Here is a 17,748-nt window from a genome sequence, read left to right as displayed (position 1 = left end):
GATCTTGCCGGGGGCATCCATTTTCCCGCTGAGGGCTCCAGAGGGCGAGAGATCAGGAAAGAAGGAAGGCCACACACGCTCCGTGTCTGGGGTAGGACCACAGTGAAGATTCTCTCCCAGTTCCCCGGGGAGCCAAGTGCGAGGCCAGGGCCTGGCTGCGTCGGCATCTGGGGCTGAGGCTCACACTTGCCCCTGGTCAGGGCTGCTGGGAGAGCTGCAGGTGATGAGCTGGACAGGCCAAGCCTCACACCGTCCCTAGGAACGTGTAGCCTGTCACTTGCTGAGGAATGAAGGAGTCCCAAAGGCTGAGCAGACACGCTTGGGGCCCAGGCCGAGAAACCAAGTTATATGGGACAGGACTGGACAGCTGCTGGCCTCTCAATTCAGGAGAACCGCTCCCACCTTCTTCTTAAAACAGAGCCCCCTTTTCGTGCAGGTGAGACCTCACACGCTGCACGCTGAGGGGCAGTACATTTGGGGGAAAAGCTATGATGATCTTGAACTTACCTTTGGGTATCTTGCTTCCTCTACCTGCCCCACCCCCACCTCCCCTTGCAAATCATGTCAGGAAATAGGCCTTCTGCTTCACACGGGCCCTACCCACTTGGAGCCCAGCACCCCGACACTGAGTGCCCCCTGCACTGCCCTTACCTCGTTCATCCATCCATCGGCCAGAAGCAGTGTGCATTCAGAGCCTGCCCCCTCTTCCCAAAAGGCTCACGAGGCACGGTAGACAGCCTGGATTGACCGTTCCCTGTAGGACCCACTCACCTGCCAAATCTGGACCCTCTAGCTTGGTTCTCTGGGTTCTGGCTGGGGCCCCTCTCCTCAGGACTCCCAAGATGCCCCTTTTGAAGGCCGACAACAATTTCTCCATAGGCCCAAACTTCTTGTGATACCACTGCTCTGTTTCCCCACCCATCACCAGGAAGAGAGGCCCAGGAAGCTGTGCTGAGGAACCTGATCAGGCCCCACTCCCACCCCCAAATAGACGGGACCTCAGAGTACGAAGAACGGTTCTCACATCACTTTCCAAGTCCGCGCAGGGGTCCGTGGCGTGGCTGTGCCATCATTCAGTAATAGTTCCTTATGATCCACCAGTTAGGTTAACTTCTCTCTCCTCCAGCCCCGTACTACTCATACCCACACGCACAGCTGCTCCCAAGGATGTCTGCTCTAGCTAGCCGGTCAGGAACAGCTTCCTTGAGGAGGGGACGATAGGGGACAGCGGGAGGGAGGGCCTGGGCTGGCCTCTGTGGGAGGAAACATTTGCATAACTGGTCCAGGAATGTGTCTCCAGAAAGAGGGGTGGGGAGGGGCAGAGCACAGTGGGCCTCCAGGACCAGAGTGGGCCTCTAGGACCCGTGATTTGGTTCCATTTGTCCAGAAGGAGGTGGAAAGTCCGCTGAGGCTTTTGAAGGTCTTAGAAGCAGTCTGGGTGGGGCTGTAAGGAGGGGTGTCTGGCACCCAGGGGCAGGAGAGAGGCCATGGAATGCAAAGGAGCAGGGGGTCTGGGGCAGTCAGCCTTCGGGGGGACAGCTAGGGGGAGTGGGGAGAGGGGGCCGGAAGAAGGGAGCCTTAACAGGCAACTCTTCAGGGGATTTACAAAATGGCAAACTGCTAGAGTGACCCAGGCCCCTCTGAGCATGAGCATTTGGCTTTCCCTGGAGGCTCTTGTCTGGAATTCTCTTGGTCCCCAAGGTCCCCAAGTGTGTGTCCCTCACCCCGTGCAGGTCCCTAAGAGGGGTGATCACAAATGGATCTCGTGGTCTGACAATCATGGCAAAGGAAGTTGAAGAGAGAGCCTGGGGGAGACACAGAATCTGAAGCGGGCTCCAGGCTCCGTGCTGTCAGCACAGAGCCCGAGGCGGGGCTCGAACCCACAGACCGCGGGATCATGACCTGAGCCGAAGTCGGATGCTTAACCAACTGAGCCACCCAGGTGCCCCGGAAGTTGTATTATTTTGCAAGGTCAAGCACAAAACAAAAATAATCTGTTTTTGATTTCCCTCTTAAATATAGAGCATATAACTTTGAGGAGGTCACTTCCAACTTTAAAAGAATTAGGAACCAGTCCCACGGGACAGCATTTCCCAAAGGACATTCTGAAGGATCCTGGTTCTTTGAAACGTGATAGCTGGTGTCTCGGGAAACTCGACTTGTGCAGTCAGGTGCAGCCGAGTGAGGCTGCAAAACTGTCCTTCCTCCTAGAGATGCCAAGCCTCCATTCCCATGATAAAGGCTCTGAAGTCCTGCAACATTCCCAGCCTTACATGATAGATCCTTTTTTTTTTTTTAATGTTTATTTATTTTGAGAGAGAGAGAGAGAGAAAGAGAGAAAGAAAGAAATCCCAAGCAGGCTCTGCGCTGTCAGCACAGAACCCCACATGGGGCTCGATCCCAGGAACCATGAGATCATGACCCGAGCCAAAATCAAGAGTTGGACGTTTAACCAACTGAGCCACCCAGGCGCCCTGATAGATCCTTTTTCACAAAATGCTTAAAATCTCACGAAACTACCATTTTGCAGAAACCTATACTAACTGTATAATAAAGTTTAAACTCTAACCAGTATTGACCTCTCAGTATTTGAGCTGAGTGTTCATTCCAGCGTAGGTGGGGTCTAATTGCCTTAGAGTAGAAGGCACATTGCTTGTTGAGTCATGAAACACTTGAACTTCCTAATGGAGAAAAGTCAGTTTACTTCTCTGAACTTGTGTTTCCTCCTTTGTAAAGTGGGATCCATCACATCAAATTCCATGGATTTTGAGGACTTCAGTGGTAAGTATGTGAGAGTCCACAGCTCAGTGCCTGATGCTAAACAAACAACTCATTGGGGCGCTTGGGTGGCTCAGTCGGTTGGGTGTCCGACTTCAGCTCCGGTCACCATCTCGCGGTCCATGAGTTCGAGCCCCGCGTCGGGCTCTGGGCTGATGGCTCGGAGCCTGGAGCCTGCTTCCGATTCTGTGTCTCCCTCTCTCTCTCTGCCCCTCCCCCATTCATGCTCTGTGTCTCTCTGTCTCAAAAATAAATAAACGTTAAAAAAAAATTAAAAAAAAATTTTTAAACAAACAACTCATTGAGAATAAATGGGAAACCTAGATTTAAATGGGTTGAGAGGAGGAGAAGTGGCCTAAAATCTGAGTCGGGGGTGGCACCGAAGGCTGTCAAGGAAAGCCCAAAGTACAACTGAAGTTCCCTCTTGAGAATAAAAATATAGACTCCGAAGTGCAATACTTTGGAATGAAAATGGAAGGAGAGAGAAAGCAAGACATGAGTATTTGAGTTTGTGTTTTTAAAATTTTTCGGCTCTAAGGATGTATTGGTTAGCTTTTGCTGTATAACAAACTGGCCCAGAACTTAGTACCTTAAAACAACTGTCACCAATCAGTTCACGATTCTCTACATTGGCACATTTGGGCTGGACTCATTCACGTAGGTACCGTCAGCTGTTGGGGTGATGATCTGCATGGTCTAAGATGGCATCTCCCACGTGTCTGATAGCTGGTGGCTGTCAGCCGGAAGCCTGGGTTCTATCTCCTGTGGTCTCGCCAGCAGACTAGCTCAGCCTTGCTCTCATGACAGTGGCATTGCAAGAGGGGCCCAAGCAGGAGGTGCAAGGCCTCTTGATTCCAAGACTTAACTATTCAAGCAACCTTACTGCTGTCACATGCTATTGGTGAAAACAAGTCAGAAGGCTGGCGTAGATTCGGAGGTAGGGAAATAGATTCTACCTGTTGGCGGAGAAGCTGTAAAGAATTCATGGCCATATATATTCTCCCACATAGAGGCCAACTCTTGTGTCCTTGGCCTAGGAGGAGGCCTAGGAGGCTGTGTAGTGGGCTGGGAAGAGTTCCAAGTATGCAGTCTTGGGCAAATGATTTCTTACACCTGCCTGGGAGTTTACACTTCTCGGTGTTGTCTGTACTGGCCTCCTCCATTTCTTCCCTTCTTCTCTTAGGCATTAGGTCCCATCGCTCCATTGAAAGAGCTCTTATCAAAGTCACCAGTGACCCACATCTTGCAAAGCTGGTGGTCAGTTCTCTGTTCTGTCCCCACTTGACCTCTCAGGCATAGATGAATCCTCAGTGTAGTAAAGAAAGTTCCCAGGACACTAACTCCTGTTGTATACTTTTTCTAACCTCTTGAAGCTCTTTCTTCTCCAGGCATCACCGTCACCTTACTGGCCTCATTTTCTTTCTCAGTGGCTGTACCTTCTCTGTTTCCTTTGCCAGCCCCTCTTCCTCTCAATGTTGGAGGGCCCCAGGGTCTGTCTTTGTCTCTCTTCTCTTCCTATGTCTTCTCCCTAGATGACCTCACAGAGGCCCATGGTGTTAATTGATCTGATGACTCTCAAATTTCTATTAATCCACCCAAACCTCCCCTCTGAGTTCCCTGGACAACCCCACCTGGATTTCAAAAAGATATCTCAAAAAATTAAATGGCCAAACAAAGTAATGGATTTCCAACCCAACCTCCTCCTACCCCTACTCCCCCTGAGCTTCCTCACCTTTGTAAAGGGCAGCAGCATTTACCTAGCTGCTCAAGACAAAAACCCTTGGGATCATCCTTGATTCCTCTTTTCTTCACATTCCACAGCCAAGTCCTGTTGGCTCTACGTCCAAGATGCATCCCTGCTGCCAACACTGGTCACCGTTTCCACTGCTGTGCCCCAGCCCAGCCACAACCTTTTTGCTCCGAGATTGCTACAATGACTTCCTCACCAGCCTTCCTCCCTCCCAATGCCGACACCCTCCTGTCCTCGCTCCGTGCAGCAGCCTTCTAAAGCATAAATCGCATATATTTTGTATCACAGCCCTGTTGAAAACCTCCCGGTGGTCCTCAGTGAAACTGGAAATAAGTCTAAACTCCTTACCAAAGCTGCAAGGTCCCTTCCTATATCTGACGTCACCCCATCTAGCCTCCTGAGGTCCCTTGCTCGAGCCCCAGGGAGCTCTCCAAGCCAAGACCCTCTCTTACAGTCCTCACACTTGCTGTCTTTTCCATTAGGAAGCTTTTCTTCCAGATCTTTAGCACATACCAGTGCCTGAAATTTCCCTTTCGTGTGTTTGTTCATCTGTGCGATATGTCCCCACGACTCCCTCCCCAAGATAAGAGAACAGAGATTCTTATCTGTCTTGTTTCCAGATGTATCCTCAGAGCCTGGGGCAGGACCTGACTCACGGGAGAGGCTCAGTTTACATTTGCTCGCCAGTTTGACTCTGAGGACTATAGCAAAGGTTGTTAGAGCTAGAAGAGAAGCCTATGGTTTCACAGATGGGGAACCAGAGGCACAGACAATCATTTGGCCAGTGGCATGAACGTAACCTTGTTCAGGCCATGTTGGTCATGCATATCCTTAGGTTCTTTTTCGTAAACAGTAGGAGCCACAAAAGGTGAGGGTTAGTTATTTCCTCCTACGTTCTCCCTGCCAGGTTATCATGACAACAGATCTCAGAACAAATTGTGACATCCGCACGAATATCAATAAAACAAACACTTATTACCAAGTAGCCGCAAAATTGTTTCATACGGTGCGTTTTGTAAACTCAGTGAAGGCCCAGCTCTCTGTGCTCTATCACCTCGATGAAGGGTCCACTCAAGGAAGACAAAACATTCTAGGGACAGGATCACCTAGACTGATGGTCCCATCAGGCAACCAGATATCTTGGGACATGGGCTCCTCAAGGACTGAGCCCTGTGCATCATCCCTAAGTGAAATTCCTTCACTCTGAACAAGAAACGGGTGGGGTCTCACTTTAGATAATCTACGCATCTTACAGGCTGCTAATTTCACCCAAGGAGAGCTCATTTCTAATGCCTGTCATGTTAACTGATGAGCCGTGAATTTCACGGATGCATTCTGTCATTACGGGAGGGGTTCTCTGTGCTAATCGGTAAAGCTTCAGGAGTGCACCGAGGGGCGGACAGCTACAGAGGTGTTAGGAGCTATTTGTGTGATCGCGTCTCTTCTTAATGGCCCAGGTCCACGGGTGGAAGTATTTACGCACTGGAAACCGGCACTAGGAGTCCTCCCATCCACCCCCCAGCAATAGACATTTATTAGACCTTTACCAGCACCTCCCTGGAAAGCCGAGTGACCTCTGGAGTGTGGCCTATCTGATGAAATGGCCACCTCGCCCCCATGATTACCGCTAGGCCGGCGATTCTCCATCCCGGCTGCACTTTAGAAATCACTTGGGACTTTAAAGATAGTACCGATTCCCGGGTTGCTGTTGGTGGAGATTCTGACTTAACTGAACCAGGGTGAGGCCTGGATATAAGCATACATTTAAACCTCACCAGGGGGTTGTAAACTGCAGCCAGGGCCACACTCACACTTGTACATTACACAATCTACGCCCCACATTCTAACAGTTTTGCAAAAAGTTCACGGCAAAACCAGGATGAGCCCTAGGCCTGCTGACCCCCCAGCCCAGAGCTCCTGGCAAAAGGATGGAGAAGTTACAAAATAAGGGGTCACTTCTTCGGGGGTCTCAGTGTTCACAAATGTGGCTGCGGGCAGCCCACAGTACTTGGGGCAGGTTAGGGGTGGGGAAGGACAACGAAAGAGCTTAGGAGCCCAGGAAAGGGTGTGTTAGTCCCAAAGAGCTCCAGGCTCCCTGGGTGGTGTTGTCATAGTCTCATCACTGAGTGCGCTACTTATAGGGGCTCAGGGAGAGCCCAGAGGGGCTGCAGACACGCATGTCCCGAAGGAAGACTTAAAATAGGAGACAGAGTGCAGCTAGCTAGATGCCAGAACAGAGGCCAGGGGCAACCGGAAAGAACACCCCAGTGGGGAGGTTAACCCTCTGGGAGAGAGAGACAGACAATCCCTCAGGGGGGTAGGGGATGAGACCAGGACCTGAAAGAGAGGGTATAAGGCTAGCTCTCCAGGGCTGGGTGGGGGAGGCTGGTTCCCCCAAAGAAGTTTCCTCTTCCTTAAAGGACAACTTTTTAAAAGACGTCTTTGTAGCCCCTGGCTATTCCTTCCTGGTTCCACGTCCCTACCCATCACAAACACCCTTGCCTGACTCGCTCCCATTGTACCAGGAAACTGAATTCCTTTTACTTCTCTGGGCAAGGCATTGCCTTCCACCTGTAGGGGCCAAGGGCTGGCTGCCCCAAGATAGGCCACTTTGGCATGAAAATTATTTTGAATTAAAAAGCATCGCAGCCCAGCAGGTTCAGGAAAAGCTCTTTACCTCCCCCTCAACTGCCTAAAAAGAATGTGGATGGAGAATCGGCTCCAGGAAGACACAGGTAACTAACTACATTATGACATAAACTAGGTATGGCAGACAGGGAGGAACTTAGCAAGGCCTGTTTGATCCAAGTCCTCTTTGTCCCTGAGGCACCCTGAAAACATTTGTTTATCAAACATTTACTCTTTTTCATCTTCCTGTGAATTGCATTTCTTCTCTTTGAAGTCCCAGACCCCTTGTCCTTAGTTCAGAACGACACCTATATCTCATTTTGCCTGTCTTTGGAATTTTCATGTCTATGTGGGTTCTCTATACGAATGTGATTTTCACCTGTTTATCTGTGTCATGTCAGTTTGATTCTTAGTCTGGCTAGCAGGACCTTGAAGGGAACAGGACCTTCCTGCTCCCCAACACTTCTGCACCCCAATCTTACTTTCTTCCTTCTAGGGCAGAGCCTGGGGGGCTGGGGCTGGGTCTGGCTCTGGCTTCGTGTCTCTCTTTGGGTGGGGTGTAAAAAAGGGACCTGGACTAGGGTGCCATTCCTACAGTCACCACCAGGGACCCCATCCAGCACTGCCTTGAGCTCGTGACCTCTGGGCCACACATTTAATTACCGAATGCCACAAACGGTTGTCTGACTCCCGAGCCCCAGGCTGAGCTTGGCAATGAAACAGCGATGAGACAAGATGGGGCCATGGGAGACAGATTCTGACCCCAGGCAGAGGAAACGCAGGGAGGGAAGAGGCTGGGTCAGATCGGGGGCCAAGCTTGCGCTAGGGGTCTCGGACCTGGCCTGAGGATGGATGGGGGAGCGCTTCCCAGAGGAGGGGGGCCCTCGGGGCAAGGTTGGGAACTCCACCGGCCTCAGAGAAGGTGGTTCCCGGAGGCTTGCTGGAAAAAGGCTGGTGGAGATCTGTGACAAAGGTGAACTTGTGGCCCCAGCTCCAAGAGGACCCCTCAGTCCCACCCTGGTTTTGCCGCACCTTCCCAACTAATTTCTGTCCTCCGCCCCACTCAGGCTGAGCGCCTCCACTGCCTTATTCCATTCACGTTGTGCACATTCATCTGCACACTTTTAACACCTTCGCGGTTAGTTCCTGCCCTTTTCGTACAGTCTTCTCTCCTGACAACATTGGGAAGCACGCATTTCTTTGTACCCCGAATTAGGTACGCCTGGTCTCTCCCCAGCGTCCAACCGTGCACGCTCTCCTACGGCCCCCTCCGCTCACTTCGCACAGGCTTCACCCGAGTTGCACGGGACCCGGTTGGCCTAACCCTTGTCCCCTCCGCTCCCTTTTCCTCGGGTGGGCCCCGGCCTCAGCCCCGCCCCCTGCCCGCCCCCTTCCAGAGGGCGGGGCCGGGGCCTCGCGCCCATTGGCCGCTGGGCCGGCTGGTCCCAGCCGGGGCTGTGATTGCGGCTAGCAGATGTCAGTCCCGGAGCGAGCGCCGGTGGCGGGGCGCGCGGCCCGGCTGGCAGCCGCAGGTGGGGCTGCTCACGGCGAGGGACCTAACTCGGGAGCCCCGGAGCCCCGCAGCCCCGCGGACAGTATCCAGGATGCCCCGCGGGGACTCAGAGCAGGTGCGCTACTGCGCGCGCCTCTCCTACCTCTGGCTCAAGTTCTCGCTGGTCATCTACTCCACGGTGTTCTGGGTGAGTGACCCCACAGGGGTCCTGAGATGGAGGAGGGGTTGCCGACACTCCCTGGATCGCTCCCACGCCGAATCGGGGTTGGGTCCAGACTTGGCTGCTCCAGGGAGGGCGCGGGGAGGGCACGCCTAGTTTCTCGTCTCACTTTCACTGGGAACCAGGAAATTCTGGCACCCGGCTCAGCCTGAATTTCAGCAGCCGGTGGGACCAGAGCGATAGAGACAGTTGACTACAACGAAGGAGCGCTACCTGGCTCACCTGTGTGCACCTGCCCAGAGCGTTGGTTTTCCGCGTCTGTTGCGCATGGGGTGCGCTAGGCCTGGGTTAGCTGGTTGGCCGCGCCCACCCGCCCGGCCAGTGTTAGACTTTGCCTCCCGATCAGCTTGTGGTCCGGATTGGGCGGGAAACCTGGACTCCCCGTCCTGTCCGCACTAGCTTCTTGCAGATGCCTCAGAGCGAGATGCTTCCCCACTGTGCCTCGGTTTCCTTTTTCGGTGGAAGTAGAATGGGCGTGACTTGTCCTTGGTGAGGAGTGGTTAGGAGGATTCCACCAGACCACGTCTGGGGAGGTCTCCAGCAGCTCCTGGATGCTGGGTAACTTCTCGCAGCCACTGAGTTTTACCTCCTCTTGTGTATTGCTGGGAGGCAGGGTGTTAGTGGTCGGACATGAATCAGGCTTCAAACCCTGCCACTATCACTTTCTGGCTGAGTGATCTTGGGGAGGTTACTTAAACTCCCTAGGCCATAGTTTCTTCATCTGCAAACAGACACAGTAATTATATTTAACTTTTAGGATGGGCGTGGAGATTAAATGAAATAGGCCAAGTTATAGTGCTGAGCCCAGGGACCAGTGAAAAGCTCAAGTGTGAGCCATGATTACTCTTGTGGCCTGGGAAGCTGGGCCCTCCTGGTAAGTTGTCCCCAGAGACTGATTTCTTCATGAAGATTTCAGACTAGGCTGGACCCTCACCTAGAAACGAGGACCTCTTTCTAGAGGCCAGCTTGAACCTTGCCTTTCTAGGATAGTCTCCTGCCTCCCGCCCCCCCCCCCCCAAAACTATGCTACAGGGACTGCAGGGGAGATCGCTCACTCCCATCCCTCCTGAAATATATGCACACCCCATTCCCATTCTCCTCTTGGGGCCCCTCGCTGGATCTATTCTGCTAGCAGGAACAGCTAGATCTGCCTGATAGCAAACAGGTCTGGCTTTCCACTTGACCCCTCAATGGATATGATGATGCCTGGTGGTCAAGAGATCCAGATTCTAGTCTTGTTCTGTTATTGACTCACTGGGAGATCTTAGGCAAGTCACTTCCTTGTTTGGGGTCTCAGCTGTTCAATACTTGCCTGTCTGGAGGACGAGGCTCAGCCCAATTCCCAATCCAGTTCCCTGGTTCTAGGTAATGTGGAAGAGAGATGAGCAGTACATTTGGGGGCCAGAGGATGGAGCAGAGGAAGGTGGAAGCTCCAGGGAGGCAGAAGGTTGTATGTGGGATTGGGGTGGGGGTCATTCTCTCCCAAAGGTGCATCAGCACCAACCAGAGGTTTTTAAAAACTCTACGGATACCTGGGCCATGGCACAGATATTTATTTAAACTTATTTAAGCTCCCCAGGTAATTCTGATTTGTAGTCAGGGTTATAAACTGTGGGGCCAGATGGTCTCATAGGCCCCTTGGTTCTGATTCTTGGATTCTTTGCCTGCTCCTTGCTTGTCAGGCCACAGGAGCTCTACTCTCTGAAGGTCACATTTGAGAGAAGGCTAAGGTTGATGGTGGGGGGCAGGTGGGAAGATCAGAAGCCAGAAGGTGGGGGCTGTGTTTCTGGCTTCACTGCCACCCTCCCGATGTAATCATTGACCAGTCTCTTACTCTTAACCTCCTTTGCACCTCCATGTTCCTATCTATAAAATGGGCAATTGATACCCTGCCCCACACCTCATTGGATTGTTTTTAGGATTCGTGATATGGGGAGATAGTGACATGTGGGTGTGACTAGTGCTGTACAAAAGAAAGTTACACAGGTACAACTGAACTCGAATTTTCTTTAAAAAAATTTTTTTTAATGTTTATTTTTGAGAGAGAGAGAGAGTGCAAGCAGGGGAGGGGCAGAGAGAGAGGGAGACACAGAATCCCAAGCAGGCTCCAGGCTCTGAGCTGTCAGCACAGAGCCCGACGCGGGGCTCAAACTCACGAACTGTGAGATCATGACCTGGACCAAAGTCAGATGCTTAACCAACTGAGCCACCCAGGCGCTCCAGAACTCGAATTTTCAAGCCTTGTTCTGTCTCTGTCCCTGTAGCCTGGAGAGAAGACCACTCAATGGCCCTTGCTTTGCTTCTCTTGGGGCCAGCTGGGACTCAGAACTCAGAATCTTTCCTCTCTAGTCAACTGAGATTGCCTTACTAAATCCTTGACTTCCCATTCCTGGAAGTGTTTCTGCTTAAAAACCTCCCCCACCCATGCCAAGGTCAGCCACCTGCAGGCTCTGCCAGGGCAGCTCCAGGTGCCAGATTTTCTCTGCAGGGCGGAGGCCAGTGTGAGTGAGTAATTTGTCCTAGACTGGCCTTGCTGTTAATCGGAGACCCATTTAGGAAGGCCCATTAGCTCTGGTACCATCCCTTGGGATGTGGGTGGGGTCAGGGGTTACTTGTTTTATAAGCTCAAAGTAGTAACACTTTCAACTCAGTCTTTAGGTCTAGAAGGGACCATAAGTTTCACCAGAGGCAGGCACCTTCTGTAAGACTTTTTGCTTTAGAACTTATTATCAGATAAAAAATGCAAGGGCACTGTGCAAAATTTTATACTATCAAAGAGCAGTCATTGGTGATAAGCCTCTCTCCCGCCCCTCTCCCCTGTTCTGCCCTGGTCAGTTTCCTGTCACTTTCTTCTAAGATAATACTCTAGCCATGGGATGCCCTAGGCATGAACATGTGCATGTATTATGTATTCTTTTTTTCCCCATACAAGGTAGCACATTATACACAGTTTTGCCCTTCCCTTCTCACTTAAATTGAAGTCTATGCGAATTCGGGAGCGAATTCGGGAGTGGTTGCCTCATTCGGTCTGATGACGAGATAGAATTCACTGTAGGCTGTGCCCAAACTCATTCAATCAGTCCTCAGCTGGGGAACTCGGGGTGTTTCCAGTCTTTGGTTACTGCAAACAGCAGTGCAATGAGCAGCTTTGAATGTGTCATTTTGCACCCGTGTGTGTCTATCTGCAGGGTAGTTTCTAGAAGGAGAACTGGCCTGAGGTATATGTGAATGTACAATCGACGTACAGAAATGCACCGATGATAAGTGGACACAGCCTGATGGATTTTTACTAAGTGAACACACATGTATCATCAGCCCCCAGGTCAACCGCTAGAACCGGAAGCAGAAGCCAGAAGCCCCTCACTTGCTCCCACCCCCGTCACCACCCCTTCCCTCCGGCGGTAATCACAGTCAGAATATCAAATAGCCTAGAACCGCTTTGCCTGTTTTTGTATGTGTGTTTAAAATTTTGATGTTTGTTAAATTGCCCTACATAGAGTTCATACCAATTATGGTGTTATCTACGATATTACTTTAAACTGACTCACTTTTTAATGTTAAAATTTTTTCCAAAGGAGGCTTTATGTATGTCATCACTGCCAATGGGAAACCAAAATGCATCATCAAAAATAGCATGTAACTGTAATGGTAAATAGTGCAGGGAAAACAAAACGTTATTAAATCCTGGCTGGGTATTTCGGGTGATGTAGGCTGTGGACCTGAGTTCTGTGTTCAAAAGGCAGGCTGGCAAGTGTTTGAGAGGCGGAAAGACAAACTGACGCCAAGACAGATTTGCTCCTGGATGCGGCGGGCAGGATGGGAAGGGCAGTGAGCCATGAAGACGTTTCTCAGCCTATGAGTCAAGGTGAATATGACCTTGATCACTTACAGGAGCTCCTGTCCCACACCTGGGGTCCCCCTTGTTTTCAGATGGGGACCTCGGGGCCCAGGGCGTGTTTCAGGGTCCCTCCGCAAAGCTGGTGTGAGTCCCCACATCTCCATATCCCCAGTTCAGTGCTCCTTCCTGTAGGTCTCTGAGCATGTCTCCGTGAGGAATGAGCTCACCCAGAGGCACTTTGGAGCCTCCTCTTCCGACCATGCAGTGTGAATCATTCTGACACATGTGCCCTCAACCCACTGGGGACACATCTCTAATTTTAGCGTTGACCACAGGGTATCCTAGAGATCCATTTACACGACTGTTTTTCCTTGTTGGACTGTGGGCTCGTAGAGGTCAGGGACGCAGCTCATTCATATCCTTTTCCGTATGCTGGTCTTGGGGCTGGGGACACAGGAAGTGCTCGGGAAAAGCTTGTTGCATTAAGGTGGTCAGGTCCGAACTTGTGTCTTGTAAGGACCTGAGGTGAGGGCACCTGGATCAGGGGCTGAGCTGGGTGTGTAGCCAGCGGTGGTCAGAATTGCTGAGGCTTTGAATCTGCAGAGTGGGCTGGGCTGATCATGGAGACACGGGCCATCTAGAAAGCATGAGCCTGTTGCCTTGACAATGCGGTAGAATTTCCAGTCGGGTACAAAAGGGTGTCAGGGCTGGGGAATGTTGACTAACCAGGAAGAAAAGGAGTTGGGGGGTGAGTGGGAAGGAAGTGGGCATGGCTAAGTGGGGGAGGTAAGAAGTGCCACGGGCAGTATTAATTCTTTGCCTTCTCCAAGGATGGACGCCGTTATCATAGCTTGGCTTGTGATTCTTTATATTTCCTATAGTTTTTTTTTTAATTTTTTTCCCGTTTTTTAATGTTTATTTATTTTTGACAGAGAAAGAGAGAGAGAGAGAGAGAGAGAGAGAGACAGAGCATGAGCGGGGGAGGGGCAGAGAGAGAGAGGGAGACACAGAATCCGAAGCAGGCTCCAGGCTCCAAGCTGTCAGCACAGAGCCCGATGCGGGGCTCGAACTCACAAACCGCGAGATCATGACCTGAGCCGAAGTCGGATGCTCAGCTGACTGAGCCACCCAGGCGCCCCTATATTTCCTATAGTTTAATGTTTGAGAGTGTGGACTCTATATCAGGCTGCATGGGTTCAAATCCCAATTCTAGCATTTATAATTTGAGTGACTTGGGCACTAATTTCTATGTGCCTCAATTGCTTTATCTGTAAAATGGGTGATAGTAGAGAGTTGCTGGGACCATGAAATGGATGAATATGTAGGAAGAGCTTAGAACAATGCCTGGCACGTGATAAACATGATGTCAACTACTTAAGGATTAGCCAATCTTTTCCCATCTCTGTTTTCTTAGGTACTCAAAAGCCAAAGACTGAGCATAGAAGGGTCCTTAAAGGCACCTCTAGAGTGAGCTTTTCACTTTACTGAGGAAAACAGGGGCATAGAGAGAGGATGTAGGTTGCTTTAGACCCCATAGCAAGTTCGTGACAGACCAAGAACAGGACCGGAGTTGCCTGATTGAAGTTTCTTCATTGGGTCACCATGACCTTCACCAGCCACCCCCCTTCCCCCCACACCCGTGGTCTCCCCCTGCTCTCAGGGCTCGGGGTGTGGGTGGAGGGTAGCATTTCTGGAAGGAGCCGTGTACCTGGCCTCTCAGTTATGCACTAGATGAAGCCAGATGAAAAAGAAAGTAGATTTAGTTTCCAGCAGGAATCTCCAACTTTGGAAAAGAGCCTTATTGTTTTTGTGAAAATAATATGTGCATATAGTTAAAAACCTTTCAGGCAATTCAGGTAAGTGCACCGAAGACAGTAAAAGTCACCTTTGTTCTGTCACTGGGAGAGAACCACTGTTACGTGCTGGTAAACACTCATCTGGACATCTCCTTGTACGCATGTGTACCTACTTTATTTCCTGAATTATTACTTATCATTGTGCTTGAATCCTCAGGCAGGTCCATTTTCCTCTTGTTCTAGGCAAGCATTTCAAAGAGAAAATAGTGAAATTCAAGCAGAAAGTGACTTCACCCTGGAGAAGCAGCCACCATGCCTAAGAGGCTGTCAGAGAAGACCTGGAAGCAATGGGACTGGGGTCCCCTCCCCCAGCCTGGCCGAGGGGCCTTAAAAATCCAGAGAATCAAGAAAGCAGACCTGGAAGGGATTTGGAGAGCCTTCCAATGCACTCCTTTTACCGATGAGCAAACTAAGGCCTCGAGAAAGTTCCTTTGCTCTTAGCTCAGGCTTCTGTGCACCAGCCCTTCTCTCGCTGTAGGAGAGGCATTGTTTTAAATTGGGGGACTGGACTGGGACCTCGCCATCTTTGGTTGTTTGTTCCTGAGAAGCTGAGAAGCAGGAGTAACCACCCGCCCTCCTTCGTGCCCCTGCCTGGCGCCTCTTCTCTCCAGGTGACTCACAATGCCAAGCTGGGGTGGGGCTCAGAGTAAACCAGATAAGAGACTGATAATGAAATTTCTGTACCCAACTGGCTCCACAGACAGGGGAAAGACGTCTTCTGGGTTAGCCCAGGACATACAAGATTGCGAAGATTAACCTTTTCCAGAGAGAACCTGTGGCTGTGAGTGGGTTTGAACCTCCATCTTAGTGGCAGGTGGGAGAGTCTGGTCGTGACCTGCCATTCTCTCCAGGGTGAAGAAGGTTCTTTGCTTATTCAGTCAACAAATAGTTACTTGATGCCTAGTGTCTATGCCAGGCACTGTGATGTTTACTGGAAAACAGCTATGAACAAGACAGACTTGGTCCAGGCCTTGGAAGACAGACAAACCAGTAAATAAGTGTAGCTTGTGACTGGTACTAAAAAGGAAATTAGGGAGCAAGTGGGGGGAGATGGGAGTTCCTACTTGGGATGGTATGGTCAAGGAAGGCCTTTGTGAGGAGCTGACATTTCAGCTGACGCCCAAGGAATGAGATGGAGCCAGCCATAGAAAAGGCCTATAGAGAACGTCGCCGACAGAGGGAGTAGTATGCACAAAGGCCCTGAGGTAGGCAAGTATGGCTGAAGCAGATGGGGAAGCTTAAGAAGGGCCATGTTGTGAGTGGAGAGGGTGGCTCCTGGTTCTCTAAGGAGTATGGGGTCTGAGTGACTGAAAGGGAGGTTTCATTGTCAGGACCCAATGGCAGGGCCAGTTGGAGACAGATCAAGTGCTCGTTCTGCTGTGTGACCCTAGCTAGAGAGGACTGACTCTCTGAGCCTCTAGACTTCTCATCTGTGGATACCTGAGAGGCCTTGGGGAGGCTTCTGCAAGAGGAGAGATGCCAAGGCACCATGCACACTGTCGGGCCTGGTGTCCACTGGGGCCTTGCAGAGCTCAGGGGGGCTGGGATAGAAGATGTGAGAACTTCCGGAGTCTGTCTTATTAGAGGAGGCCACTTCCTGCTGGTGATGTGCTGTCTGCTTAGAGCAGATGGACCTGGCCATACTCTTAGGTGGAGAAGTCTGACCCCTTGGGAGTGCAGATGGCCTTTTACAGGAACCCGGTCCTTCCCACCCCTTAGTTCTTGGGCTGTAGTGGTGTACCTATCGGCAGAAGCTGTGTGCCACCTGATGGGCACGTGGGTCCAGGCAGGCCGTCATAGAAGTGTCCCGCAAGGCTGAGAGCTGGACAAGTGGGGCTGGGAGAAGCACTTCCAGGAGCCCAGGTGCAGGGCGTTCCTCCGCCCGGGAATGTCAGGCAGGTGGCAGATAGAACTCAGGTTCACAGCCTATATAAACCACACTACCCAGCTAGGATTTAATAAAGTCCCCCAACAACTCCTGTCTTCATCTTTTTTCTGCCCTGATCATGAGTCCCCCACTCTTGGGGATGGAAAGAGTCAAGTGGCCACTGCCACCCCTTTGGGAGCCCAACTGTTTGTCCACCCCTAAGTGTCCCCGCCAGAGCCTCCTGGGAGCCGCTGGCCGGCCCCGCCCCCATCACAGGCTGTCTGCAGCTGCCCTGAGCTCTCTGCTAGGACTCCATGAGTGACAGCCTCTCAAGGGACACGGACAGTGCTGGCTCATCTCTCCCCCCAGCCCAGCGCAGGGCCAGCCAAACAGTGAGCCTGGGCCAGAGGCTGGGCAGAACCAAAGTCAGAGGCCTGAGTTCCAGGCGGCTGCCTGAGTTCTCTCTGGCCCTGCAGGGACCAGCCTTCCCTGCTACACACAAGGCCACACATCAGACCTCTGTCCCCGGGCACAGCAGCAGTCCCGTTTACGGTGTGGACACCGGTACCCCAGATGGAAAGGGTAATACCGAGTGAAATCACCGACTGGTGCCCATCGTCCCCCCTGAACGCTCAATGGAGGTTGTCCCATTGGCCGCAGAGTTTTAGCACCAGAAGCTGTTGCTGTGTGGTCTGGTGTATTTCCTCCCCTTTGAAAGGCAGGGGTTGCATCAGATGCCCTCCACGGTCCTTGGAAGTTTGGCCCAAATGGCAGTCCAAGTCACCTTCTAACTGCCAAGTAACAGGTGACACTCCTGTTCTGAAAGTCTGTAAGAGAATCCTAAATGTTTTACAGCCCCGCTTGGCAATTTCGATTAAACTGCTTTTACAACCAGGAAGTCCTTCCTGAGAGCTAACTCACATTCCTTTCCCCTGTTTTCCCCTCTTTCCATCAGGGCTTTCCTTGAAGACCGGAATCCCCTAAGAAAGCAGATGTAGAGCCCAGCCATTGGCCTGTGGGGCAGGCAGGGACCTGGAGGGGGCGGGGCCGAGGGAGGGGCAGGGCCAAAGGCCTCACCCCAAGCCGGCCTTGCTCCTCCCCCAAACCCTATCCGGGTCTTCTCAGGCTTCAGCACAGCCCACTAGAAGGGAAAGAGATTTTGTCTGCTCAGTTGGGCCTCTCCCTAGTGAGACCGCCTGGTGCAGCCGAAAGAAGGGGCTTGTGTTTTGTTTCCACAAATCACAAGTTCCCCGGGACTGCCGTAACAACTGGGTGGCTTACGGCAACAGAAATATGTG

General features: G+C 51.6%; 1 protein-coding gene across 1 annotated transcript in view; it reads left to right on the top strand.

Moving 5' to 3' along the window:
• Positions 1-8,609: 8,609 nt before the first annotated feature.
• Positions 8,610-17,748, top strand: part of TSPAN15 (tetraspanin 15) — a 49,776-nt gene continuing 40,637 nt past the window's right edge. Inside the window, exon 1 of the mRNA XM_060642550.3 lies at positions 8,610-8,856. Within this exon, the coding sequence (XP_060498533.1) occupies positions 8,761-8,856 (96 nt within the window). The 5' untranslated portion in view covers positions 8,610-8,760. The remainder of the gene's footprint in view (positions 8,857-17,748) is intronic.

The sequence above is a fragment of the Panthera onca genome, chromosome D2, assembly GCF_046562875.1.
Source record: "Panthera onca isolate mPanOnc1 chromosome D2, mPanOnc1 haplotype 2, whole genome shotgun sequence".
In the NCBI taxonomy this organism is placed as follows: Eukaryota; Metazoa; Chordata; class Mammalia; order Carnivora; family Felidae; genus Panthera; species Panthera onca.
The sequence above is the reverse complement of the archived record's forward strand: the minus strand, read 5'-3'. Positions and strand labels throughout refer to the sequence as shown.